The 23,283-nt window shown below is 36.9% G+C and overlaps 1 protein-coding gene across 2 annotated transcripts; it reads right to left on the minus strand.

Moving 5' to 3' along the window:
- Positions 1–1,997: 1,997 nt before the first annotated feature.
- abcg2a (ATP-binding cassette, sub-family G (WHITE), member 2a) lies at positions 1,998–20,182 on the minus strand. Of its 2 annotated transcripts, none has more exons than XM_015011695.2 (19): positions 19,871–20,182; positions 15,537–15,617; positions 15,342–15,466; positions 11,150–11,209; positions 9,925–10,039; positions 9,516–9,668; positions 8,512–8,669; positions 7,229–7,331; positions 7,069–7,117; positions 6,875–6,973; positions 5,910–6,020; positions 5,569–5,714; positions 5,246–5,328; positions 5,061–5,150; positions 4,803–4,927; positions 3,739–3,893; positions 3,044–3,133; positions 2,868–2,926; positions 1,998–2,432 (listed from the first exon to the last, which is right to left on the minus strand). In XM_015011695.2, the coding sequence occupies exons 1-19, from the start codon at positions 19,871–19,873 to the stop codon at positions 2,288–2,290; spliced, it is 1,950 nt and encodes a 649-aa protein (XP_014867181.2). In that variant the 5' UTR covers positions 19,874–20,182; the 3' UTR covers positions 1,998–2,287. The 2 variants fall into 2 exon arrangements, with proteins under 2 accessions (XP_014867181.2, XP_014867182.2); XM_015011696.2 differs by lacking the exon at positions 19,871–20,182 and adding an exon at positions 17,891–18,011.
- Positions 20,183–23,283: the final 3,101 nt, after the last annotated feature.

Raw genomic sequence — 23,283 nt, forward strand, 5'->3', positions numbered from 1 at the left:
GGTTTCCAGTTCATCTATCTCGGTTTGGGTCGAAATTGTTCGACAGACTGGTTTTAATTGTGAGCCGGTTCCCTGTACATCCGTCTCTGTTTGTGCTGAAGCAGACTGGTAGACTGGTTTCTGCTTTGAGTCGTCTTGTGAATCTGTCTGAACCTGAACAGAAACCATTGACTTCTTGCGCTGTCTTCTCTCTGTGAGTACTTTCCTTATGAGATCGTTCTGCTGTTTAACTTTATCAAATAATTTATGATTCAGATTGACCACCTCATCAACCCGTTTCATTAAATATGTTTGTTCTCTGATATATTCCAATTGACGCTCCTTAAATTTGGCTTCACACAAACATTTTGCTTGACTTGTCTTTTCAGATTACCTTGTTTGAGAAGGACCTGGCTGCAGAATTTATAAGAAATTTATTTACAAATTTAAAAATAAATCGCGTCTCAGCGCGTTCTCGAATGGACGTGAGCCCTAGCTACCTGTATGTGAGGGGAGAGCGGCTGGCAGGAGGGAGGGGCGCCTAATCAGTGCTGTTCCTCCGTTATTGATCATTTCATAAGTACATAGCATACTGGCTAGGAAAAAAAATCCCCACATCGTTTTTGCGCCCCCTCTAGTGCAGCGACCCTATGCGTTGCATCCACTGCATACCCACTTTTTGCACCACTTACTCACCCCCACCTGTCAGATCAGAGCTGAGCCTCGTTATTTGGTGTAATTTGTGCGGATGAATCAGCTTCAGCTTTTGATTTGTTTAGCAACACGTTTAGGAAACAGTTACTCATTCAGATTACAGGTGAGGATTTCCCTCCCACACGTTTACAGAAGCAGCTCTCCCATTATTAAAGTGGATTTCCCCACAGCACAGCAGGGACATGTCTGTTTACATCAGGCTTTATCTTCATCATGATCCCCTTCCATTTTCTTCTTTTACCAAAATAAAAGGCACTTTAAAGCTGACACTTTAAGACATCAAGTGTCTAAATATAGTAAACTTTGTAAAGGTGTTCAAAGTAAACACCTGGGCTTCTTCGACAGCCCCACCTAGAGGTGACATTATTGAACAGGCTCTGATAAATTAACATTTTCCTGGTGTCCAAATAAAGATAACTCAGTGTTTTGTGTTATTCCCTCACCAGCAGTAAAGAACAAGCTTAGAAAAAAATATCCTGCTGTGATTAGGACGATATCTGTCAAAAATATTTGAATTACTATTTTCTGTCTTCATATTTCTTTTGTAAATTTTTCTGAGAAATCTGTTTGGGTGGCATGTTTAACTTAAACAGTTCAGTTAAGAGTTGAAATCAACTTAGGAATTTCCTGTTTAACGTAATTTATGACGAATTAGTTTGCCATTTGGCTAAATGTTAAGGGTCCTTGAGACATATGCTTTTTTGTGACGTATTTCCAAATAAAGTAACTGATTAGCTTCGGACGTGTTAGCATGCTACATCTGTTTGGGCTTCTCGGCGCTACGGTCGTGTGTGACGGAATTTTAGTCCAATACAGACAACAAATATATTTATAGATCGGATTTTAAGTATCAGCACACAAGCGTTTACTTATAACAGATTATTTGGTTAACAAAAGCCCGATTAAAACACAGTGAGCTAACCGTTAGCTTTATTAGCAGACGTTGCTAACAGGGCTAACGGTTGCTACTTTACACAAATTGACGCGATAGAGAAAATCCTGCCTTAACTCCTCTTTTGGCTTCTTTTAAACCAAAATATAAAGTAAATAATAAAGTAAAAAAAATTTTTTTTGCTATTTAGTAAAGCTTGAATTTATTTTTGTTTAAATAAAATCTTAAAAAGGTCAAAGAAAAAAATGATATTGGAATTTATTTTTAGTTTGCGTCAAATGTTACCTTGCTCACTGAGATGACCAACAAGCTTGATCTGAGTTGGCATTTTATGGGGGAAAAATAATATTAAGAGTTTAAAGAATAAACTTAGAATATAATCATATTTATTTTTAAACAAACTGTTTCCATGTTTGTTTGCTTTAAAGGAACTGCTTTATTTCTGTAGAAAAAAAATTACATATATAAAATGATAAATTTACATGACTTTCAGCATTAAAGTGCAAAAATCAAAATAAAGCTATACTCATACAGCATGATGCAGTGATATACGGAGTGAGTAAGAACCAAACATTTCACAAGTTATCTGGGATAAACATAGCTGGTTTCAACAGAATAAACAACCGAAATACAATAATGAACCAAATGGATGGAAAATAACAAATTGTGTCTAAATTTTGGTTGCAGTGTTTCCTGAAGGCTTTATGTGAACTTCTTGATGAAGCGCAGTTTGAGGTATGCGATGATGAGGAAGCAGATGATCATGATGCTCAGAGCCAGGTGGTTCTGCCAGAGACCCCAGGTGGAGAAATCAACTCCCTGCTCCTTCAGGTAATCCTCACCTGACCTGCTCAACACACAACACGCATTACAATCAGCAACACTGAGCTTTTAGGCATTAAACAGTCCAGGTTGGTTTGGCGTTAAAAGGTAATTAATTAATTGATGATAAAAAAAAAACATGCCAGTATTTTTTTAGCTGCAGATGTGTCCTTTGCTACAAATGATAAAGCGATCGATGTCATCACATTTTAGGTAATAAGTTATTTATTATTTGTTTATTTTAAAATATTTGTAACATTATACAAAAAGGCTTACATGAAAAATATGCAGAATATACCAATTTTTTATCTGATTAATAAATTGTCAGAATAATCAATAGAATAAAATCAATAACTAAAATAATTGTTAGTCGCAGCCCTAGAATAAAGTAAACATATGGCTGCGGAAATGTTAATGTCGTTCCTAAAAGTTTGTTTTTGTGTTTTTCTCGGCGTCTTACATGGAAATGTTTCCTTTCCAGGTGAACTCCAGACCAGGGAACTCGTTTGCTTGCAGAGCCTAAAAACCAAAAATGAAGAACAATAATTAATAAAAATTACTGCATACACGTTAAAAACATTCAATTCACAATTTTAATTTTAGCAAATATGGATAGTTTTTGGTTTGTGTACATACACTCAGTCCATATCTGGGTATACTGAGGTACTTCAACCAGGAGAGCCAGTTGACGATGGAGGTTACGTTCACCAACAGACCTGCAAAGATCTGCACAAATAATTAGATTTTAAATGTTTTTCACCTGTATTATTGATAATACTTTAAAAATAATTACAGTACAGCCAGTAAAATGATAAAACAGATAAAATACTGAGGTTCTAGTAAATGTAAAGTAATATGAAACTTCAAAAACTCTGTCTATAAACAGAAGCTAGTAAATAAAGGCATGCTGACCAAATCACATCACAATGGGCCAAAACTAATGGAAAGTAGAAAAATAAACAAATATTCGTGGAAATAGAGGAAATGATACATCAGACCTTTAAAATACAAGAAGAAAAGATGTTTTTTAGCAGATGACCTGATGAATTAGAGATTGAAACGACCAAACTAATATTAAACTGTGTTAACTGATGGTTTTACGCTTTAATTTTATAATTTATAAGTGGATTCTTAGAATGATGCTGTATAATTAAAACAGATGGGCTTTCTCTTTATTTGTATCTTTTGTCCAATCATAGAAATAATAAGAAGAGTTGAATTTCCTTCAAATATTTTAATACATTATTAGTGACGAAATTGAGCAACCGTTTTAAATATTTCCTCTGCAAGAATATTTAGTGTATTTTGAGCGTTGTTGAGTGTTTATTTACCATCATGAAGACGCAGGTGATGGTCATGAAGATGTTGGCAATGGCCACCACCGTCTGGTCGGCCGAGATGGCCATGGCCATGGAGGTGGCGGTGTACGACACCAGAGCCACGCTGAACATGAAGATGAAGAAAGCCCCCGCTGTCGGCTTCAGGCCTGAAACACACCGACCAGAGCAGAACCTGAATCAGCACAAAATGATCAGCTACAGCGAAGAACATCTGCAGATATATCTGAAAAAATGGATAAATATTTAACCTGAGAACTAAATATATACAATTGGTATAACTATCTATTTAGATATAGTTAGCAAGTTAGACTTGGCTAATTTTACCTAACATGACGAAAAATTAAAATGCAAAATATTTAGCCTGGTAACTAAATATTTAAAGTTAAATATAGTTAGCTATATTTAGTTACCAAGCTTGCTAACTCATTTAGCAAGCTTGGTAACCTGGTAACTAAATTAAGTTAGCAAGCTTAGCTTTGCTAACTTAGCTTGCTAATTTTGTTAAGCTAAGTTAGCAAGATAAACTTAGCTTATTAACAAAAGATTTAGTTAGCAAGCTAAATAGTTAGCTAACTAAATTAGTAAGCTGAATATTAGTTAGGATGCAAAACATTTGCTAAAATATTTTTAGCATGCAAACTAAATATTTACCAAGCTAAATTCTGTTTGCTAATTAATATTTAGTGGGCAAGCTAAATATAGTTACAAGCAAAGTATTTAGCTTACAAACTCAATATTCAGTTAACAATTTAAATAAAGTTAGCAAACTAAGTATAAGATTCACTAATCAAACTGTAAAATTCATAAATTAATTCATAACATGATGAAATATGACATTAACTCCCTTTTTCTTTGCCATTTAGAGCAGCACATACAGTCATTCGTCTTTTAACATTTTAAATGTTATCAGTTCCAGTTTTTAATTTCTCATGAAGACGCCACAAGGTTTAGTCCGAACGTAATCCTTTATTCTTTAAATTTTACATCCTACGACTTCATGACTACAATAAAAAAAACAATAATAATTTCTCTTACAATCACAGTATGGTACCTACCAATCATGAAGTAGGCGACGCAGGTGAAGACGATGGCGGGGATGGTCCTCAGAGTGATGATGTCAGACAGGATCTTAGACAGGAAGTAGACAGAGAGTCTGTAGTAACCGCTGATGTATTCATGGCTGCAGAGAGAGAAATATGATGGCTTTCGTCAGTAAGCCTCCTCCATAAAGATAAATTATTATTTTTGCTACTCAGTCCTCAATCTAAATGTCCTCTAGGATATAAATATGTGATTTTGAGAGTCAGACCCACATGAAGAGTTTCCTCTCTGCGATGAAGAGTTCAGCGGCCGATAGCGAGCTGAAACACTGATTCACCACGACGAAGAAGAGAGCGCCGGTCCTGAAAACACAACCACACAGAGACGAGACCAAATCAGATCACAGAATAAAATCAAAACCACAAACTCAGCTCTGGATTATAAAAGAGTAACATACCTGTTCTGGATCCCGCTGTCATTCAGCTGGACATCGAAGAAAAGTGCTCCAACAACCAGAGCGAGGAAGAGCGTCACCGCTACCTGAAACACACAATACAAACTCTAAACGTTTTAAATTCAGAAGAACTTTGTGACTCAGAGCTACGTTAAGGAGTAAAACTGGCTTCTGAAATACAGAAACTTCATGTGTTTGAACGTGCAGTACCCTTCTTGTCCAGCAGATGCTGCTACAGATCTTTACAGAGGTAACTCTACCCACCAGAACCTTGTTTAGTTTAAAGGAAGCAGATATGGAGAAGAGTTTAATCTGCGGTTTATTACCTGAGCGATGGAGGTTTGCGGGTTCAGCGCCAGGTTGCGGAAGGTTCTCTTGAGAACCCATCTGAACTGGGTTAGGAAGCTGGTGTTGTAGGTGATGGTCCTGAACCGAGAACTCTTGGTTGTTGGCTTTCCCTGAAAAATCCTTTCTAGAAGATACAAGGTAAGAAAATGACGTGAAAACTAACATTTCTCGAGACAAAGCGGCCTCTGTCAATGTTTCTACTAACAACACCATTTGGAAAATTATTAGTAATGATGTCAGTTAATCAATGGTCTGTCTTTGTAGAGTCTTTGTCTCTCCAAAGGGTTTTTGGGGTAAATCTCGTATCTCTTGAACTTACCCAGCTCGTCTTGTGTCTGTTTGTAGTATTGGCAGTTCCTGTACTCCTCCACCAGTTTGTCCTCGATTCCTTTTCTGGACTTGGACATTGATTCTGCATCTTGTTGAGAGTCTGCAACAAGAAAAAACAACATTTATTCAAGTTAACTCAGACTGAGCTCAACAGCTAGCCACCAGTTTTCCCCTTATGATTAGGGTTTTTCCTGTACTGAGAAGCAAGTTCTTGGGATAAGATGCTCTGCACTGCCTGTTTACACCAACCCTGTTCACTTTTACTTGACAAAGACCAAAGCATTACAGATCTATTGTCTTGTCTCCACTGAGTGGTAAGACACGGGTCGGTGTGGTTTAGCATGCTGTTTTATGGTCCTCTGTCTCCAGAGGAATGCTTCAACCACCAGTTGGGCAGATTAAACCCAAACGTCTAACATGGCGTCATATTAGTGCAACAACAGACGTGACGACTGCAATGTCTTGTTTTGTCTCAAGCAGTAACATTTTTCTGTCCCCCAGTACCAGTAGCTCCACCCTAACCATACCAAACTGAATCATTGTCCTATGAACCTACAACTGAAGGGGGCCCAGGAATGGTCCGGTACAGGTCGGTTGTACAGCCCACTGTTAATGGAGACAGACCAAATAGTATACCAAACATTACTAACCTGTGCCACTCAGTGGAAACAAGTCTTTAGATTATAGAATATTCATTAAGTCCTTAATCTCTGTTGAGGACTCACCCCAAGTGGCACATGTCCATCTCCGGGGACGTACCAGAAAGGGATTCCGATATCCCAATCACACACTACTGTTTGTTTAGATTTCAAAGGCCATGACCAATCATCCCTCTATATCATCCAAATTATATCTGACACCATAAATTAGTGGGTTAACCGTAATAATCGTGACTTTTTTTCAATAAAAGTAGAAAACAATAATAGTTATTTACTGGATTAAAGCCAAACCTACCGTGTTCTTCCAGGCTGCTGAGGGTGACTGCGGTCGAGTCTCCGTTGATGACGTCCAGGAAGAAGTCAGCAGGGTTGTTATGAGCCTCACAGTGATATCCTGGAAGAAAAAAACCCAAACTGAGCTAAAAAAAAAACAAAAAAAAAACATCCCTGCTGAATCAAAACAAGTTGAATGTTTGATCCACTTCTTACCGATTTCAGAGAAATACTCCAGCGCTCTCTGTGCCGGGCCGTGGTACACCTGGATGTTTCAATTTCACCATAAAACAAAGTTACTTGGTTGTTTTTTTCACATTTAGGGCTCCTGGTTGGTCAGTAGATGTTGATTATGAGATATTTTGGTTATGTTGACCTGTTTTCCATTGACGAGCAGCGTGAGGCTGTCGAACAGGCGGTAGATGCTGTACCGCGGTTGATGGATGGACAGGATGATGGTGCGACCGTGGTTTGCCATCCTGCAAAAACAAAATTTTGGAAATAAGTTTAAGGCTCAGTTATAAAACATTTAAGGTTTTTCCTTTGGGGTTTTTGAGTGTCTCTGCTGGTTAAGAAACTCCTTCAAGTCCTCTAGAAAGTGGTTTATTGTTGGGTGACTGTAAAACAAATCCTGATTTAACAGTTTCCATCAATATTTATAAATGTTGATTAGATTTTTGTTTTAAATATCTGAAACACTGCCAAACATGATTTTGCCATTTCATCCACAGTTTTCACTTCACACCGTTGTTTTTTGTTTTTAAATGAGGCAAAGTGGGGAAACTTGAAACCGCTACTCAACAGGCTGTTGCTAGGTAACCGAATGGAGGGAGGGACTTGAAACTGCTTCTTAGCCAGCAGGTTGTTGCTAGGCAACCAAAGAATGAAAGCGTGAGTTGATTTCACCCACTTTTAGATCAAACTTCAGGTAAATTATTTAATATGACACCAGATGTATTATCTATTAATACTGATTGTGTCCATGACAATATTATAACATTTATTTATATTGGTCTTGGATAATTGGAAGAAGATAGATAGTTGGATAGATTATAAATAAATGAGTAACCAGACATGACATTATTTATAAAAGTTCATAATGTCATAGAGATGTGGAAGTTAGACTTTACTACCGCCTGACGTAAATAATAACCACTTTTAAAGTTTACAATAATTTCACAAAATTAGAAAACAAACCATTCTATATGTTAATAATTTAACTCACAAGAAAATACAAATAATAACATTAACAAGGCTACTGGATAAATTATATACAAAGCAGAGCTGTGCGTATAATATTCACGTGTGATTATCGGAATAATATTTCAATGTACAATAAGCTGGTCAAAGACAGACTCACTGATTTTTGTTATTAGAAACATATTAGTCTTAAAATTAACTTGTATTTTATTTAAAAACTTCTCCTTTAGTGTAGAATTATAAATACATGGCAGGGCAGGATTTGTAGGAAACTTTACCGCACTTAAACGAGGTAAATGTATAGATTTTAATCTTTTACGTAAATATCATTCTGTTGGATCCCAGTAAGAATAGATGTAGTTCTACTGCAGCTGAATGGGATCATAATACGTAAATAAATCAATAAAGCCCAGTGTGGTCTAACTGGGAGAAAACCAGCAAACTGAATGTGTTGTTCACCTCTTCAGCAGCAGCAGCACAGAGTTGGCGGTGCTGGCGTCCAGCCCTGTGGTGGGTTCATCCAGGAAGAGGACGGGCGGGTCGATGATCAGCTCCATGCCGATGTTTGTCCTCTTCCTCTCCCCGCCGGAGATCCCACGAATCAGCTGCGTTCCCACCTGAAACGCAGCAGGGAAGTATCGTGGGTGATATTTACCACAGTCAACCCAATAAACGTCAGATTTCCGTCTCATTCATGTTACTTTTGTTTTTTCTCATCATGAATACTTTAACTTCGCTCCCGCAACATGCGCAAAAAGCTAGTCATCATCGCCAATGACGACCAACGTTGGTTTTAGCTGTAAATTTGTCAACACACTAAATCTTAAATGTACGTATGATATATAAAAGAAAAGGGACACAGTGCTTTGCTACCAATTGTCAACACTACGACAACTAGATAGCAAGGTCAGGAAACAAGTTAAAAAATAGTGAGGGACACAGAAGTAAGTCAGCTATGCTAGCTTGACTTTGACAACTTAACATGTAGATGTGCTGTGGAAATTTTTTTTAACCGTTCATTTAAAAAAAAAAAAATAAATAAATAAATAAGGTGATCTAAACACCAACATCTCTGACATCATCAGTAGAGCAGGTGTTTAAATAAGCTAATGAACCACCGCTGTGTTAGATTAGATTGGTAGCTCATCTACCAACGCAATCACTTATTAATAGCAAGATAAAAATCAAGCCTGAAAGCATAAAACTGTAACGGACTGAATGTTCTGTTCTTTGTGGGGGAAATGTTTGCATGTTTTTTGGCGAACTAGATGTTTTTCTGCGTCTTTTCCTCTTTGCTACTGGATTAATATGGATGTCATGTAAAAGAATCGTATTTCTGCCCTCCAGCGTTGTGCGCATGTGCAAAATTTTCACATGTAAACTATAATGTGCAACATATCCATATTTTTATTGATTTTCCAGGTTCTAACTTCCTGGTTGGAGCTGCTCTCCAGCGTCCTCACCTTGGAGTTAGCCACACGTCCCAGTCCCAGCTCCTGGATCAGTTTCTCCACCTTCTGCTCCTTCTCCTTCTGACTGATGGAGGACGGCAGACGCAGCGCCGCAGAGAAGGCGAAGTTCTGTCTGACCGTCAGGGTTCCCATCACTACGTCGTCCTGCAGACAGGAAGCCACTGCTTAAAAAAACTCAAACTTCAGCTGCAGCTGGATGCACCTTTATTTCTATCCTTGAATCAAACTTCCTCTTCTGCGACTTTGCGTTTCAAAACAGTTTATTTAATGAGATTTGGCCGAAGAAGCCGGTCGTATTGTTGCAGGCGGTCTCTTCCTTCCCTTCCAGGGAACATTCCTGAATGGAAAAACATTTCAAGCTGGCTTCTGTGGGTCAGGCTTCCTGACTGCTTTCACCTACCTGGACCACATATCCAGACAGACATTTGAAGTTGGGAGGCTGTGGAGCGCCGTCGATCAGGACTTCTCCTGACAGGCCTGACGGGTCTTTTCTGGCTGCCAAAACATCCAGGAACCTGAAGAGAAACCAGCAGCAGTAAATAAGGCTGGGTTTGACTCTAAAGGTACATTCACACCAGCGCTGTTTAGTCCACTTTAATCAAACTCTACTTCATTTGGGGAGGTGTGAATGTTCAGTCGAACTCTGATCAGACCTCAGTCTGTGTTCGGCTGAAGTGAACTCTGGTGCAGATCGAATGCATATGTGAACACCAAGCGAATCACAGACCACTCCAGAAGCAGGAAGCGGACTACAACGCGGGGCATTTTGGGTAAATACAACCAAAACAAACACTTTAGCCTAGATAGCCTAGGTTTTTGTGTTTTTTTTCCTTCATTGGTTCTTGAAGCAGCGCCCCCACAGGCAAGAAGGAGAACAGGTTTTTAAAGGGTTTGCTTAGTTTGACAATGTAGTTTGAAAGCGAACGACTGCAGTTAAAAGTGTAACAAATGTTGCAGTTTTGGTCCTTAATCAAACCAATTTATCATAACATTTGTTTAATTTCCAGCTGCTGTGGCTTTCTTTCAGGCTGCATTGTGTCAAACCAACCAAACCCTTTGGAGAACCTGTTCCCCTCCTCGCCTGTGGTGGCGCTGCACCAAGAACCACAGAAGGAAATGACACAAAAAAAAACCTCTGAAGAAGAACCTGAACTCAACTTCCTTCTTCACAAAACGTAAACAAAGATCATGTAGCGTCAGATTTCTCTTTGGTAAAAGACCATGAGCCATTTCTCCCTCTGGCACTAGACTCTCTCAAAGCATGTGAACCGGTTTGTGGATGAGATGTTTTTATTTACATCTGGTGTTCAGAAAACAGGAAGGAACGTAGAAAATTTGGGAGCCATTTTCTTTCTCATGCAGTTAATGAGCACTAAGATTAAAAATGGGTCCAGAAGGTGGTTTTGTTTTCACTAACATGACATCATTATTCACAACAATAAACACAATAAATTTGATTACTTATATAAATAATTCTGGATTTGACCTCATCCTTATTCTCGTCTTTGTTAGTAAGTTAGAAAGACGACTGAGGGAAAAACGCTTGAGCTAATTTTTGTCTTAGTTTAAGTAAAAAACATGCAGGAAAGGTAAAATTTTATAACAAACAGATGCAGAAGACTTACGATGACTTCCCGCTTCCTGTTGCTCCCATGATGGCGTTCAGGCCCGGCTTCATGAGCCCGCTGAGGAGGACCAAACATGAAAGGAACCGGTCATAAAACAGAACCCAGCTGCTGATTACAGAGCCTCCAACAACACAGTCGCTTTAATTAGACCACGATTCAAGCAAATAAAATGGTTTACAGTGTTAAAAAGAGGAGGATCAAAAACCTGTAAAAATGGAGCCTTCAAAGGCTTCACAGCCACACCAGAACTAAAATCTCCTTCAGGCCCAAAACAACAATGTTACGGATAAAATAATAGCAAAACCTGGATGTTTTTCATTAAACAGAACAGAAATGTTTCCGTACAACGTTCCTCTGGTCCACTGTCGCCACATGCATGATGTGAGTAGATACTTTTAGTCTACAACAGTGTTTCCATCAACGGTTTTAGGTGCATTTTGAAGTATTGCATTAAAAATTTCAAAATGTCTTCTTCAATTTTGCAAAAGAAAAAAAAGAAAAATCACTATAGATGGTTTTGGGATTTTCTGAGAGAGTTAAAGCGCTAAAGGGGAATTAAAACACATTCACAGAATAAGTTCTGATGTAGTAAACGCTCCTGTCCACTGATGGGTCTGTGCCTTACCAGAGGCATGAAACTCTGAAATATTTCAGCGGTTTGTGGTTCATGTGGGTTTTCAACCTCTACTTCCTGTTTCTTAAAGCCATTTGTGACGCCAGCATCTGACAAAATTACAAATTTATTTGCTCCAAATTATAACTTTTTTTCCCCATTTTGACAATTTATTTATAAAATTATGTAAAAATACAAATAAATTCTCCTCCGTGTTTTAGAGTTACCTAACTTTGCATATCTGAACAACATACTAAAACTAGCATCATGGAAGTTAAATACATAAAGAGGAAGGTTTTATTGTTGCTTCAGTGCAACGCTGCAGAAAACAGCTCACATTACTTCATAATCCAATAAAAACTCTCTGCCCTTTGACCAAAGAAAACGTTTTATAACATCTATACACAGCTGAGATTAAACATAAGATGAATTTACGGCATTTAAAATGAGAAAAATGAGGATGATTAAATCATAAAACCAAGAATCTCAAGGCGGAAAATCTGCCTTATTCAGTAATGATTAGTTTAGAAAATTTGTGCCACCAGACAGCAGTAAACTGATAAAAACACAGGTTTGCATGAGAGCTCAGCCTCACATGAAACACAGGGTGACCCAGCCTTTAACTCTGTCAATGATTAGACGAACTAAACAATAAAACACAGCAGGCAGCAGCTGAACGACTCAGAACCGCCAGACCATTACATGGCAACAAGACGGTCTTTGACTGAAGTTTTCACAACATTAAAGTCATAACAACAGGTTCGGGCAGTTTTCATAACCGGAGCGTTATCAAACAGAAAAATCTTTAATCTTTTGGAGAATTGTTCTGATCTCAATAAAGATAAACGCTTAATCCTGGGAGATTATCAGATTATCCATCACACTGCAGGTGAGAGGTGAACTGTCAGGTGTATTCAAGGTACCTGGAGGCGACTTCATTTAATGAATCAAGTTAAAAAAAAAGGAGGATTTTCTGTAGGATTACAGCACAAAACAAACTAGATGTAAAACTGCTGCAGGGCCGGCCCAAAGAGTTATGGGGCCTTAAGGGGAATGTAATTTAGGGGCCCCTCTTCCAGTTAAAATCACCAGATTATCACTGATAATTAATATTTGCTTAGGTTTATTTGTGAACAAACTGAGCTCAAACGCAAAGATTAAACACATGACATCAGATAGTTGCTATGGTAACGCAACAATATAAAGATTATTATTCGCAGTTTTACAAAGTAAACTTGCAAGCTCCTTCAAATCTTACATTTGAAATAATTTAACATATTTTAATTTATCCACGCTGAAACTGCTGAATTCAAATTTAATAGGATTCTCATTATTAATAAATAAATGTTAAAATTCTAGATTTATGATCTGTGTTAAAATATAGACATTTATGTTGGCCCTACGGAGCTGCTTTCTCAGATTAATAAAACGAGAAATTGGCTTGAGTTGGAAAAAAAAACTTTTTTCATGCTGATTGTATATTTAAAATGCTTAAAATAAATTAAATATCTAAGATATTACATAGTGGAAGAAATAACATAATTTAAATAGATCTGAAAAATGAGTAAGCAAAAAAATAAGACAGAAGAATGATTCAGATTTTTTTCTCTAAATTTGCCTACTACGTGTTTTTTCAGGACATTTTCCAATGTTTTGACATCAGTGAGGCTCCAGTTTCAGTTCTGCATCCCGCGGGGTGGAACCTGTGTGACTGCCTGCAACAAGGAACTAAAACTGCTTCAGTTTTCCTATCAGCACAACTGAGGAATGCCATGTCAGTAATGCTGACTCTGCATTTTATGTCAACATGAAAAACGTTTAGTCATTCATTCAGAGACTTTCTCATCGATACCATGATGCTGCAAGTTGTCCTGCTGGTTTTGGATACCAGTTAAAACAATGTTCATTTTAGTTTATGCTTTTAGCAAAAATATGGGATTTTGTTGCTGATTCAATAGATCTTAATGTCCATTTGGTAGAAAAAAAACATAATTTTCTAGAAAACTCCATCTTTTCTGGTAGATTTTAGCCCCAGGGAGCTGCTGTTGTGACTTGGAGAATAAAAGCCACCAGTAAACTCTTCATATGAACAGCAGAGAGGTGAAAGTTAGCGGAGTAAAATCTGCTGGGACAGGCTGTCCCAGCAGATTTTAGGTTTAAATAAAGTTTAAACTCACATGAGTTTAAACAAAGTTTCAACCCTCCTTCAACTCTGTCAATGATTACACCAACAGGAATATAATGAAGATACCAGTCATTGTATACAGTATCCTGCATGCATAGAAACACACACCCTGACCTTTGACCAAAAACAGTTTCCATAACATCCACACAATGAAGGATTGTTTCTAATAACAGCATCATGAAAAAGTATTCAGACGCTCCAGAGACCAAATAACTCAGGATCCATCCCTCTACTTCATACTCCTGTTTGGGGTTTATTGTGGAAGAGCAGTGACTGATTAACCAGGACATCTGTGGGAATCAATTATATGATATTAATGATGCCTCAGGTTGGTACACCTTCAAATTAAATAAAAAAAACTAAACTTTTGTGCCTGTTGGGAAAATTTACAGTCAGAAAAGCTGAAGCTGAAGGAATCTTAATTAAATATACCCATGTTTTGTGCCAAACTATAACATCTGTGGGAATCAATTATATGATATTAATGATGCCATGAAGATCCACAGTTTGGTAAAACCTTCAAACTGATTAAAAAAACCCAACTTAGATTGTGTCTGTTGGACTAAGTTTACAGTCAGAGTAACTAAAGCAGCAGGAATCTTTATTAAAGATCAATAACTGATAGTTGAAGTATTTATTAATAAATTCTTAGTGTTTGGAGAGAAGTTTCCTGTGTTTATTATGCACATATATTGGTATCTAATACCAAATCTCATCAGGTATGTAAACAATGACTAAGACTTCAACCTCTTAGATAATTATGTTCCTGGCTATCATTTGGTGACCCGATTTGGTTATTTTGATCTATTAATGCTACTTTTCTTAATAATTGATTTGTTGCACAACCGTGAAATCCCTAAAGCCAACTTGATTCTGTGACTTTAACACCCTGAACTTTCTCATTGTGTCAGGCTGTTTAAATAGATCAGCATCCTGCCACTATGTCTGTTTGTTGGTTTAAGCCCGAAGGTATTGTGCCATAACGGGCTTCTGAACGGACGATGTGTGTGCTGCAGAGGCGAAGCAGAAACCGGAGTCGCTCCACAAAGCAAAGCTTCCTTCCTTTGCCTCCCAACATGTGGTATTTGATCTGGAACCAAAGAACAGGTCTGATCATGTCACGTTTGCCTCCCAGTCGGGCTCCTTGTGGCACGTAGACCAACAAGTTCAGAGTGTTTTGTTTTCTTAGATGGTTTGCATAATTCAAACCTGGTGGCTGGAATGTTGTTGTGTTCAGGATTTTGCATGGTGAGTGTAGATAGAGCTCAGATCTCATAAAACAATTTGAAATGAGAAAAATCTCATAAACATAACCTCTTATTTCAGCTTTCTACTTTAAAATCTAAGGATAAGTTTCTATTTCAGACAAAATGCCAGACGCGTGTACTCACTTCAGGTCAATGAGGATGTCTTTGGTTGTGGCCTTCTTCAGGCGGAAACAGCCTCCGCCCTGCTTCACTTTATAGTGAATATTGTGGAAGCTAACGGTAGCACCTTGTTTGTTTGCACCTGCAGACTGAAAAACCATTATTTAACCAAAACCAGTCTCTTCTAAGTTAAGAGGAACATTGAAGATCGGCGGTTACCTGGTGCTTGGAGGCTCCGTTTCGCCCAAACTCCATGGCGTCACAGTCATTAGATATGCTACACCTCCTGTATTCAGAATCCTGAAAAATACATTTGGAATAACAAGTAAATATTTTTACATCCATGTGAATCAACGAAAGAATAAAACTCTGCAAAATCCATAAACTCCATAGAATCACTGAGACAACTACAGAGAATTTCAGAAACCAACTACAAATTCAAAATTTGGAGAAACATTAACTTAGAACAACATGTAAAGTTGGTGAAAACATCAGCTGGAAAACTTTAGGATTTAAAATGTTGGAAATCATGTCACCTGCTAACTGCTGTTAGCCACAGCTTCACTAGCTACCAGCAACTTTACTTTATGAGATGCATTAGCCAGAACTGTGCAAGCTAGAAGTAACAGCATATTCTTTGTGACATAACATGTTATCCAAAACTTAGTAAAATAACTTTAAACTGTCAGACACAGTGTTAGTCCAAACTTTCCAAAGTAAACAGCCAAGTCAATATGTTAGCCGGAGTAAGCTAATAGAAACTGCTCAGCGTTAGCCAGAACTTTATAAGCTAACAGAAAGCTAGAGATTCAAACTCAGAACTTTGTTTTTTTATTATGTTAACTATGAAAGCTAATGCTAACAGTTTGATTCAATAACGTGACATGTTGCTAGAACTTTACAAGCTAACAGTGTCATTGCTTTATCACAATCTTATCTGTTAGCCATAAATATCAATAGTTACAGCTTTGTTGTGTGAGATATACAACATAACAGTTATTTACAATGTCAGAACTTTACGATCTTTGTTCTGATTTACACACTATACTTTTCCAAAATGTTAATTTGAATACAGTTTTGCTCTAGTAGATATATTAGCTATAACTTTACAAGGTAAAACTAGCAGCTTTGTTTTTCTACATACCATGTTATTTAAATCTTAAGTTTTGTTCTGTCAGAAATAATGTTAGCCAAAACATTAATGGATTTATTAAAGTCTCAGTGGTTTACCATGTTTGTTTTCGCCTTGTTAATGCACCCAGATTCATATTCTGATACATTTATCAGTATTATAATAATGTGGTACTTTAATTTGAAATTTACAGAAGCACAAATAACAGATCTTTGCATTTATCTATCAGCATATCTTAATTATTAACTATGGTGGCGTATTTTCAGCAGGATCTTGCTGGTATGAAAATAGTCTTGAAATTCTATTTCTTTGATGTTTTTGGGAATTATTTTAGGTTCAAACACCAAACCGAAATGGTTAGACTTATTCTCAACAATTGAAGAAGAATGGAAACAAAAACAATTTGCTGATCCAACTTAACCTCATATGAAATTAAAAATTTCTGCAAAGACGACAACACCGTCCTATCGAAACGTGAAACTCATCTTACCATTTGCAACAGATATTTAGTAAAAAAATAAACTGTAGGAAGGATTAATTGATAAATGAACAAAGAATATAGTTAAAATGTGGACATTAGTTAATCGTTTTAGTATATTATAATGCAGAAGTGAGCAAATTACAACTGACTTTTACTGAAGTAAAATAAAAAAATTACTCAAGTAAGAATAAAAAAGTTACCAAGGTGCTGAGTAACTGATCAAATTATCAATCATTTAATATTTAAAAGTCATCAGATGGACCAAAATATAAAGTCAAATGGAAATATTAGTATTTTAAGGACCAAAACGAAAACAAATTGTATAAATAACATAGTTACAAATAAATTAGATCAGGCAAAATAAAATACATTTCCAAATCAATATAAAACTTAAGAAACTTTAACAAAAACTGCTAATGAATTTTGGTAAAACGTGTTTGTTCTTCATTCAGAGGGAAGAAAAAAGAGCAGAAATACTTTATATTTCCAAAACGTTACTCAGGTGAATGTAACTAGTTTCTACCAACCTGTTGTAATGACAGGTCAGTATTTCTACCTTTGCCAGTTTTTTTTTTTAATTCTCTGTTTATATTTATTAATTTGCATAAAAACTATTTTCCTGACTCAGTTATGTAACTTTAAGCATTGACACACAAACGTAGCTTAACTTTAGTGAAAATACCATCACTATCTCTTATTATCATGAGCAAACATCGTCTTATTTGCATCACCAGAACTCAGTTTGCAGATTTCTCTGACAAATTTCCTGAAATTCTGCTGATTTGGTCTAAAAACAACAAATCTGTCAAACTCAGAAGCAGCTAATTTTGGTCATTCCTCTTTCCAGAAGCACAAACTCCACTTTATAACGCAACAAATGAGCTAAACTGAATTAAACATGACGCCGATTTGTATAAAAATGATCAGTATTTAGTGGTTAGAGAGCGCAGATATTTTTACCTGCTGAAATGAGAAAGTCCCAGAGCAAACAGAGAGCAGAGGACCAGCAGAGAGCGGACTGATCGATGTGTGTTCGACGCAGAGGAGGCCGCTGGTTTAAGGTTCAGGCTGCGCGCATGCGAGGAAGTTTGGTAAGTCAGTTTTATGACTGAGGCGTGATAAGTAGGCAGAAGGGAAAAACTGAGGATGCCTCTAACCCACAGTTATAAAATACTGAGAAAGTGCAATAAAGAGGAGGTCCAAGTTCGTACCTTTAGGTCAGAGTTTAGTTTTCAATTTTACATTTTAGGTTTTACATCAGGAACATTTTTAAAGAAATAAACCAAAGGTGGATAAGGAATTTTGTTTGCTTTTATAGATTTAAACAGACAAATGAATAATTTTTCACCTGTTTATTTTCTTTTTGCATAATGTGAAACACATGATCCTAAAGTACATTTTACTCTCATACAACACAATAACTAGTTACATTTACTTGAGTAACTTTATTATGACGAGTCGCTGCTCCTACTTGAGTTAAATGGTTAAATGGATTCCTGGAGCTTTAGAAATTACTTCATAACATTTCCAGACTAATAGACTTTAATTCTCCTTGTTTTTATTTTATTTATTTATATTTATTTAGATTGGGGCTTTTTTTAAATAAAATTGTTTGAGATGCTAAAGAACAGGCATTTCTTTGTGTCAGTAAGTAACTTCTCATTGTAATGAGCAGAAGTTAAATGTGGAGAACCACAAGGATCATTCCTGGATTCCTCCTATTTAATATCTACATAACGTCTCCTACATTAGCTTCCATAACAAGATTAGCTACCGTAGCTATGCAGACGATACACAGCTCCACATTTCATGTCACCAGGTGACCTTTGAACCCACCCAAGCTCTGAGCCGAGGCTTTGGACAGATAAATGTGTGGATAGAAACTAAATTTAAGTTATTGACTTTGGACCTAAAGAGGAACGGTCAAAAGTCGACGCTCAGCTTCAGGTATTAGGAGATCAGGCCCAAAATCTGGTCTGAACCTTCAAAGCTACATAAAGACAGTTACAAAATCAGCCTTCTGTTGCCTCAAGAATGTCAGTTTATAAACCACTGAATGGCTTAAAGCTCTGCAGCTGTCAGAGCAGAAGGCCTCTCAGGTTCTGGTTCTGCTCCGCATCCAGAACCAGAACCAAACATGGAGAAGCAGCTTTCAGATTCTATGCACCACAGATCTGGAATAAACTTCCAGAAAACTGCTAAAGCACTTAGCTCCTTTAAATCTATTATGACTGTCACAATAACAAATGCTGCTGGATGATCAATTGTCCTGGAAATTATTGTGATAAATTAAAACATTGTTGTTTTGAGACCATTTTTAAATTATACAATGTTAAAGACATAATGACGCAAGAACACATTCTCAAAAATCAATAAACTTTAAACCCTAATAAATACTTAACACTGGAAGATATTTTAAATATCAAAAATAAACAAAACAAAAAACAAATAAAATAAATTATAAAGTCTCTGTTAACAAAGCTGCCCTTCAAACACAGAACTAGTTGAGACCAAAACGCCAAACTGAAAATTTTTATCATCCAGTTTTTGGTAGAAAACTGGATGCGATTAATTTATTTGTTGCGGCAGACTTAAGGATATTTAAAGTATATTTACTCGATGACTTTTGACAAAATGTAATGTTTGTTACATAACTGGTTACTCTGTTGTGTTTTTATGGTTTAAAACTCTCTGAACTGCCTTGTTGCTGAACTTTTTTTATCCTATTTCATGTTAGCAATTTACTCTGTCTAAACGTCTGGCTTATGTGGAAAGTATAATTAAAGTGCCCAAATTCCCCAAAATAGCATTAAACAGTTAATCCATGATTTAGCTTTGTTTTCTTTTAAAGGTTTTAAAACCAGGAGACGTTTCTGAGGGGCTGAAAGTTATTTTGGCGGCTCAGTGACAGTAAATTGAGCAGCTCATTGTAATCCTCACCATTTTGTCTGTTATGTGTGAAGCCCCGCCCACTGCGTGCCGTCCTCCCTGCTGCTTCTTCCTCAGGTAATTAGATAATTTCCAGGGAACATCATCATCCCTGCAGGCTGGCCCACATCCCGGCCATCTCACAAAATGAAAATAACACGCAAAAAATGTAAAAATCTAAATCACACTCAAACTAACTGTTTTCCAAACCCGTGTTGGTATTTGAATAAAAATTAAGCGTAAAAGCAGCTTTGGATAGACGGAGCAACGCGCCAGGACGCCGGTGTTGATCTGTTTTAACCCGGAAAGTAGCAGAGGAGGCGGGACTGCAGCAGCCCGCAGCTGCCGGTGCCTCCAGGAAGTCAGAGAAACACTCACATCCTGTTACATCAACCATCTCCTCCATTAGTTAATTTTTGTGCTCTGTAGAGGACATTTCTAAACTTGAATTTCTCCCAATTTCTTCTACTGAATTAATTCCTTTTGGTATCTAAAGAGGACATTTAGGGCTTTTCAATGATACCACATATGAAGGGGTGGGATTTTTGTTCGTATCTTTTTCTAATTCATAAAAATGGCGTTCATCAGTAATAACACATTTTATGGGAAGAGCCAAAGTAAGTGCATAAAACCTTTTATTACCTTACAAAGGCTGTGGGATTTAAAAAAAATGGTGATTGGACAATATTTTTTTTTCCTGGTAGTCAGGAGGACATATTATCAACACACATGTGCACATGTTTGTCCTGTGGAGAGGATCCGTCACTGATCTGTTCATGATTTGGATTTTTTTTTTCTCTAACTCCGCATCCGGATGCAGCTGAATAAATATCTAACTCTAAAAAATAATTTAAAAAAAAATGTAGAAAAGAGGGGGAAAAGTAACCAGCTGATGTCGGAGAGACGAAATCTTCTGTTTTAAATTATGTTAATATTAATAAAAGGAGTTTAAATTGTTGTGATGTAACTGTGGTTAGGCGCTGCTTTGTCTCCCCCTGCTGGTTTAAATGTGGAATTACAGTCCGGTGTTACATCATGCTGTGTTACCACCGTGTGACCGCAGGAGGCGCTGTTGCATGTTAGCACTAAAATTACAGCTGAACACTAATATGATAGATCTTTTCGGATATAGCGACCAAACTGTAACTTAAAAACATTAAATACTTGAGTATTTTAAATTACCACTTTACTTAGTATTTTTCTAAGTTACTCTGTGTTTACAATATCTGAGCTGTCATATTCTGTGGCCGTCAGAGTTACATAGTAACTAGTTACATTTGCTGTACTTTTTACTTTTACTTCAGTAATTTTATTATGAAGTATCTCTTCTCTTACTTGTGTGAAATTTCTGGATTTTCTACCCTCTGAATAAAAAACAAACATATTTTAACCAAAAATTCACCAGACACAGACAAACACCTGGAGTTTTTGTTAAAGTTTCATAAGTTTTTTATTGAAAGAAACTGAACTGGAAACCATTTATTTTGCCTGATTTTGTCATTTTTTTGTTACTTATATAAATGATTGTCATTTTTGTCATTAAAATACAAAAATTTCCACTTAACTTTGTATTTTGGTCCATCTGATGATGTAATTTTCAAATATTAAATGGTTGATAATTTGATCAGTTACTCAGTATTTAAGTAAACTTTTTACCAAATACTTTTTAGTCTTACTAGAGTAATTTCTTGGATGGCTACTTTTTACTTTTACTTCAGTAAAAACCAGTTGAAGTAGTGATACTATTGATGATAATTTTTGGATACTCTGCTCTCCTCTTGTGACTGTCTATATTTCCATAAGTTGTAATAATAATAGTCAAATGTTAATTTTTATTCTTTGTTCGGATTTTTCTTTATTTTTCCTTTTGCGTTTGTTTCCTCTCTGTAAAGCTTAATGCTAAAATTACAGTTGACAGCATCACAGAATATGCTGTGTGGTGTTACATCATGCTGTGTTACCACTGTGTGACCGCAGGAGGCGCTGTTGTTTAACACCAGAAAAGGACTAAATCCAAAAACTGGAGTTAAGTTCACGAATTTAGCTCATTAAAGCTTATTAATTAAATGCATTGCCAGTCCCCCAACACTGAATGCTGCAAGTATTTTTTTAGTTTTACGTTATGATATCAACCAATTAACAGCACATATCTTCTCAATGCCCTTTAAAAAAACTATAACATCCAGTTTAAACACACATTTATAGTAAATTCAATGATATAGAAAGATTAAAAGTCAGTGACATTCATTCCAGTTTGATCCTAGTTATAGAACCGGTAAAGTCAGTTCATTATCCAAACTGGTTAAAAAGTTTCCATCTAAACTATCTTTCTATCTCCTGGACAAACATTTAGTGACAGTAAACAATCACTAAACACCCAGTACGTATGGAGCGACAATGGAGAGAAAAACTCCCTTTAACAGGAAAAAACAAAAAGAAACAGAAGAATTTCTAACTAAAGAAAAACAGTTAGCAGGAGAGAGACTCTGGAAGACAAAATTTTCTGGTAATATTTGTTCTGATAATTTAAAAACCTTGTGCTGTTCATAATACTCCACTGTGCTAATCTACAGGTAGGATGTCTTCCCCATTAAAGCCCCGAAACGTAATCTGGTCTTCACCAGAATAACCACATGACCAGCAGCAGACTCTGACTTACAGGGCAGCATTTCGCGAAGGTCAGCAGGCGCAGGCAGAGGCGGTTATGGTGAGGAGGGCGTGTGCTGCTGCTCCGGCCAGCGTCGCCTCCTGGTCATGTGAATCCAGTTCAGCTGGATGGTTTCTAAATTTACAAACATCCAAACCCCTCGCTGGGCAGAGAATCCTGCAAAGTGATTGGACGTCCGAGGAGGAGGGTCAGCGGATAGTCAACTAAAGGTTCATGACAACCATTAAAACATTTACAGTCAAGCCCACCTTAATGTCTGAGAGGGACGCTTGAATCTCACCAAACCTCAAGTGGACCGATCCTGTTTTAGGTTGGGCAGAACAAACACAACAATTTCTGTTTGCCAAATGCCAAAAAGTTTCTTTTAGCTTGAAGTTTGCTGAAACTAATCTGCTGAGGCCTTTAAACACTTTGAAAACACAGATGATGATGTCATCACTTTGTAAGCTCCACGTTTGATTTTTATTGGTTAATTTACAACATTAGAGATAAATGGAGGAACATCTGTGGATGTATTTTATGGCTCAGACAGTTTCCTTCTGTGGGAGCATTGAAAAATGAAAGCAAATTGTCCAAAGGTACAGCAGGTGAACGAGATCTGTTCAACCCTCAAAAATCAGATTTCTGCCACCTTCACACATGGTATTAAATTGGATACATTTCCAATAGTTTTCAAAGTATCTGCTGTCAGAGCGGCCATATTGGATTTTACTTTTACATCCTTGACATGAGACATATGTCATAATTCTGCGCCAGA

The sequence above is a fragment of the Poecilia mexicana genome, unplaced genomic scaffold (genome assembly GCF_051168715.1).
Source record: "Poecilia mexicana isolate PSO_F unplaced genomic scaffold, ASM5116871v1 scaffold_18, whole genome shotgun sequence".
NCBI lineage: Eukaryota > Metazoa > Chordata > Actinopteri > Cyprinodontiformes > Poeciliidae > Poecilia > Poecilia mexicana.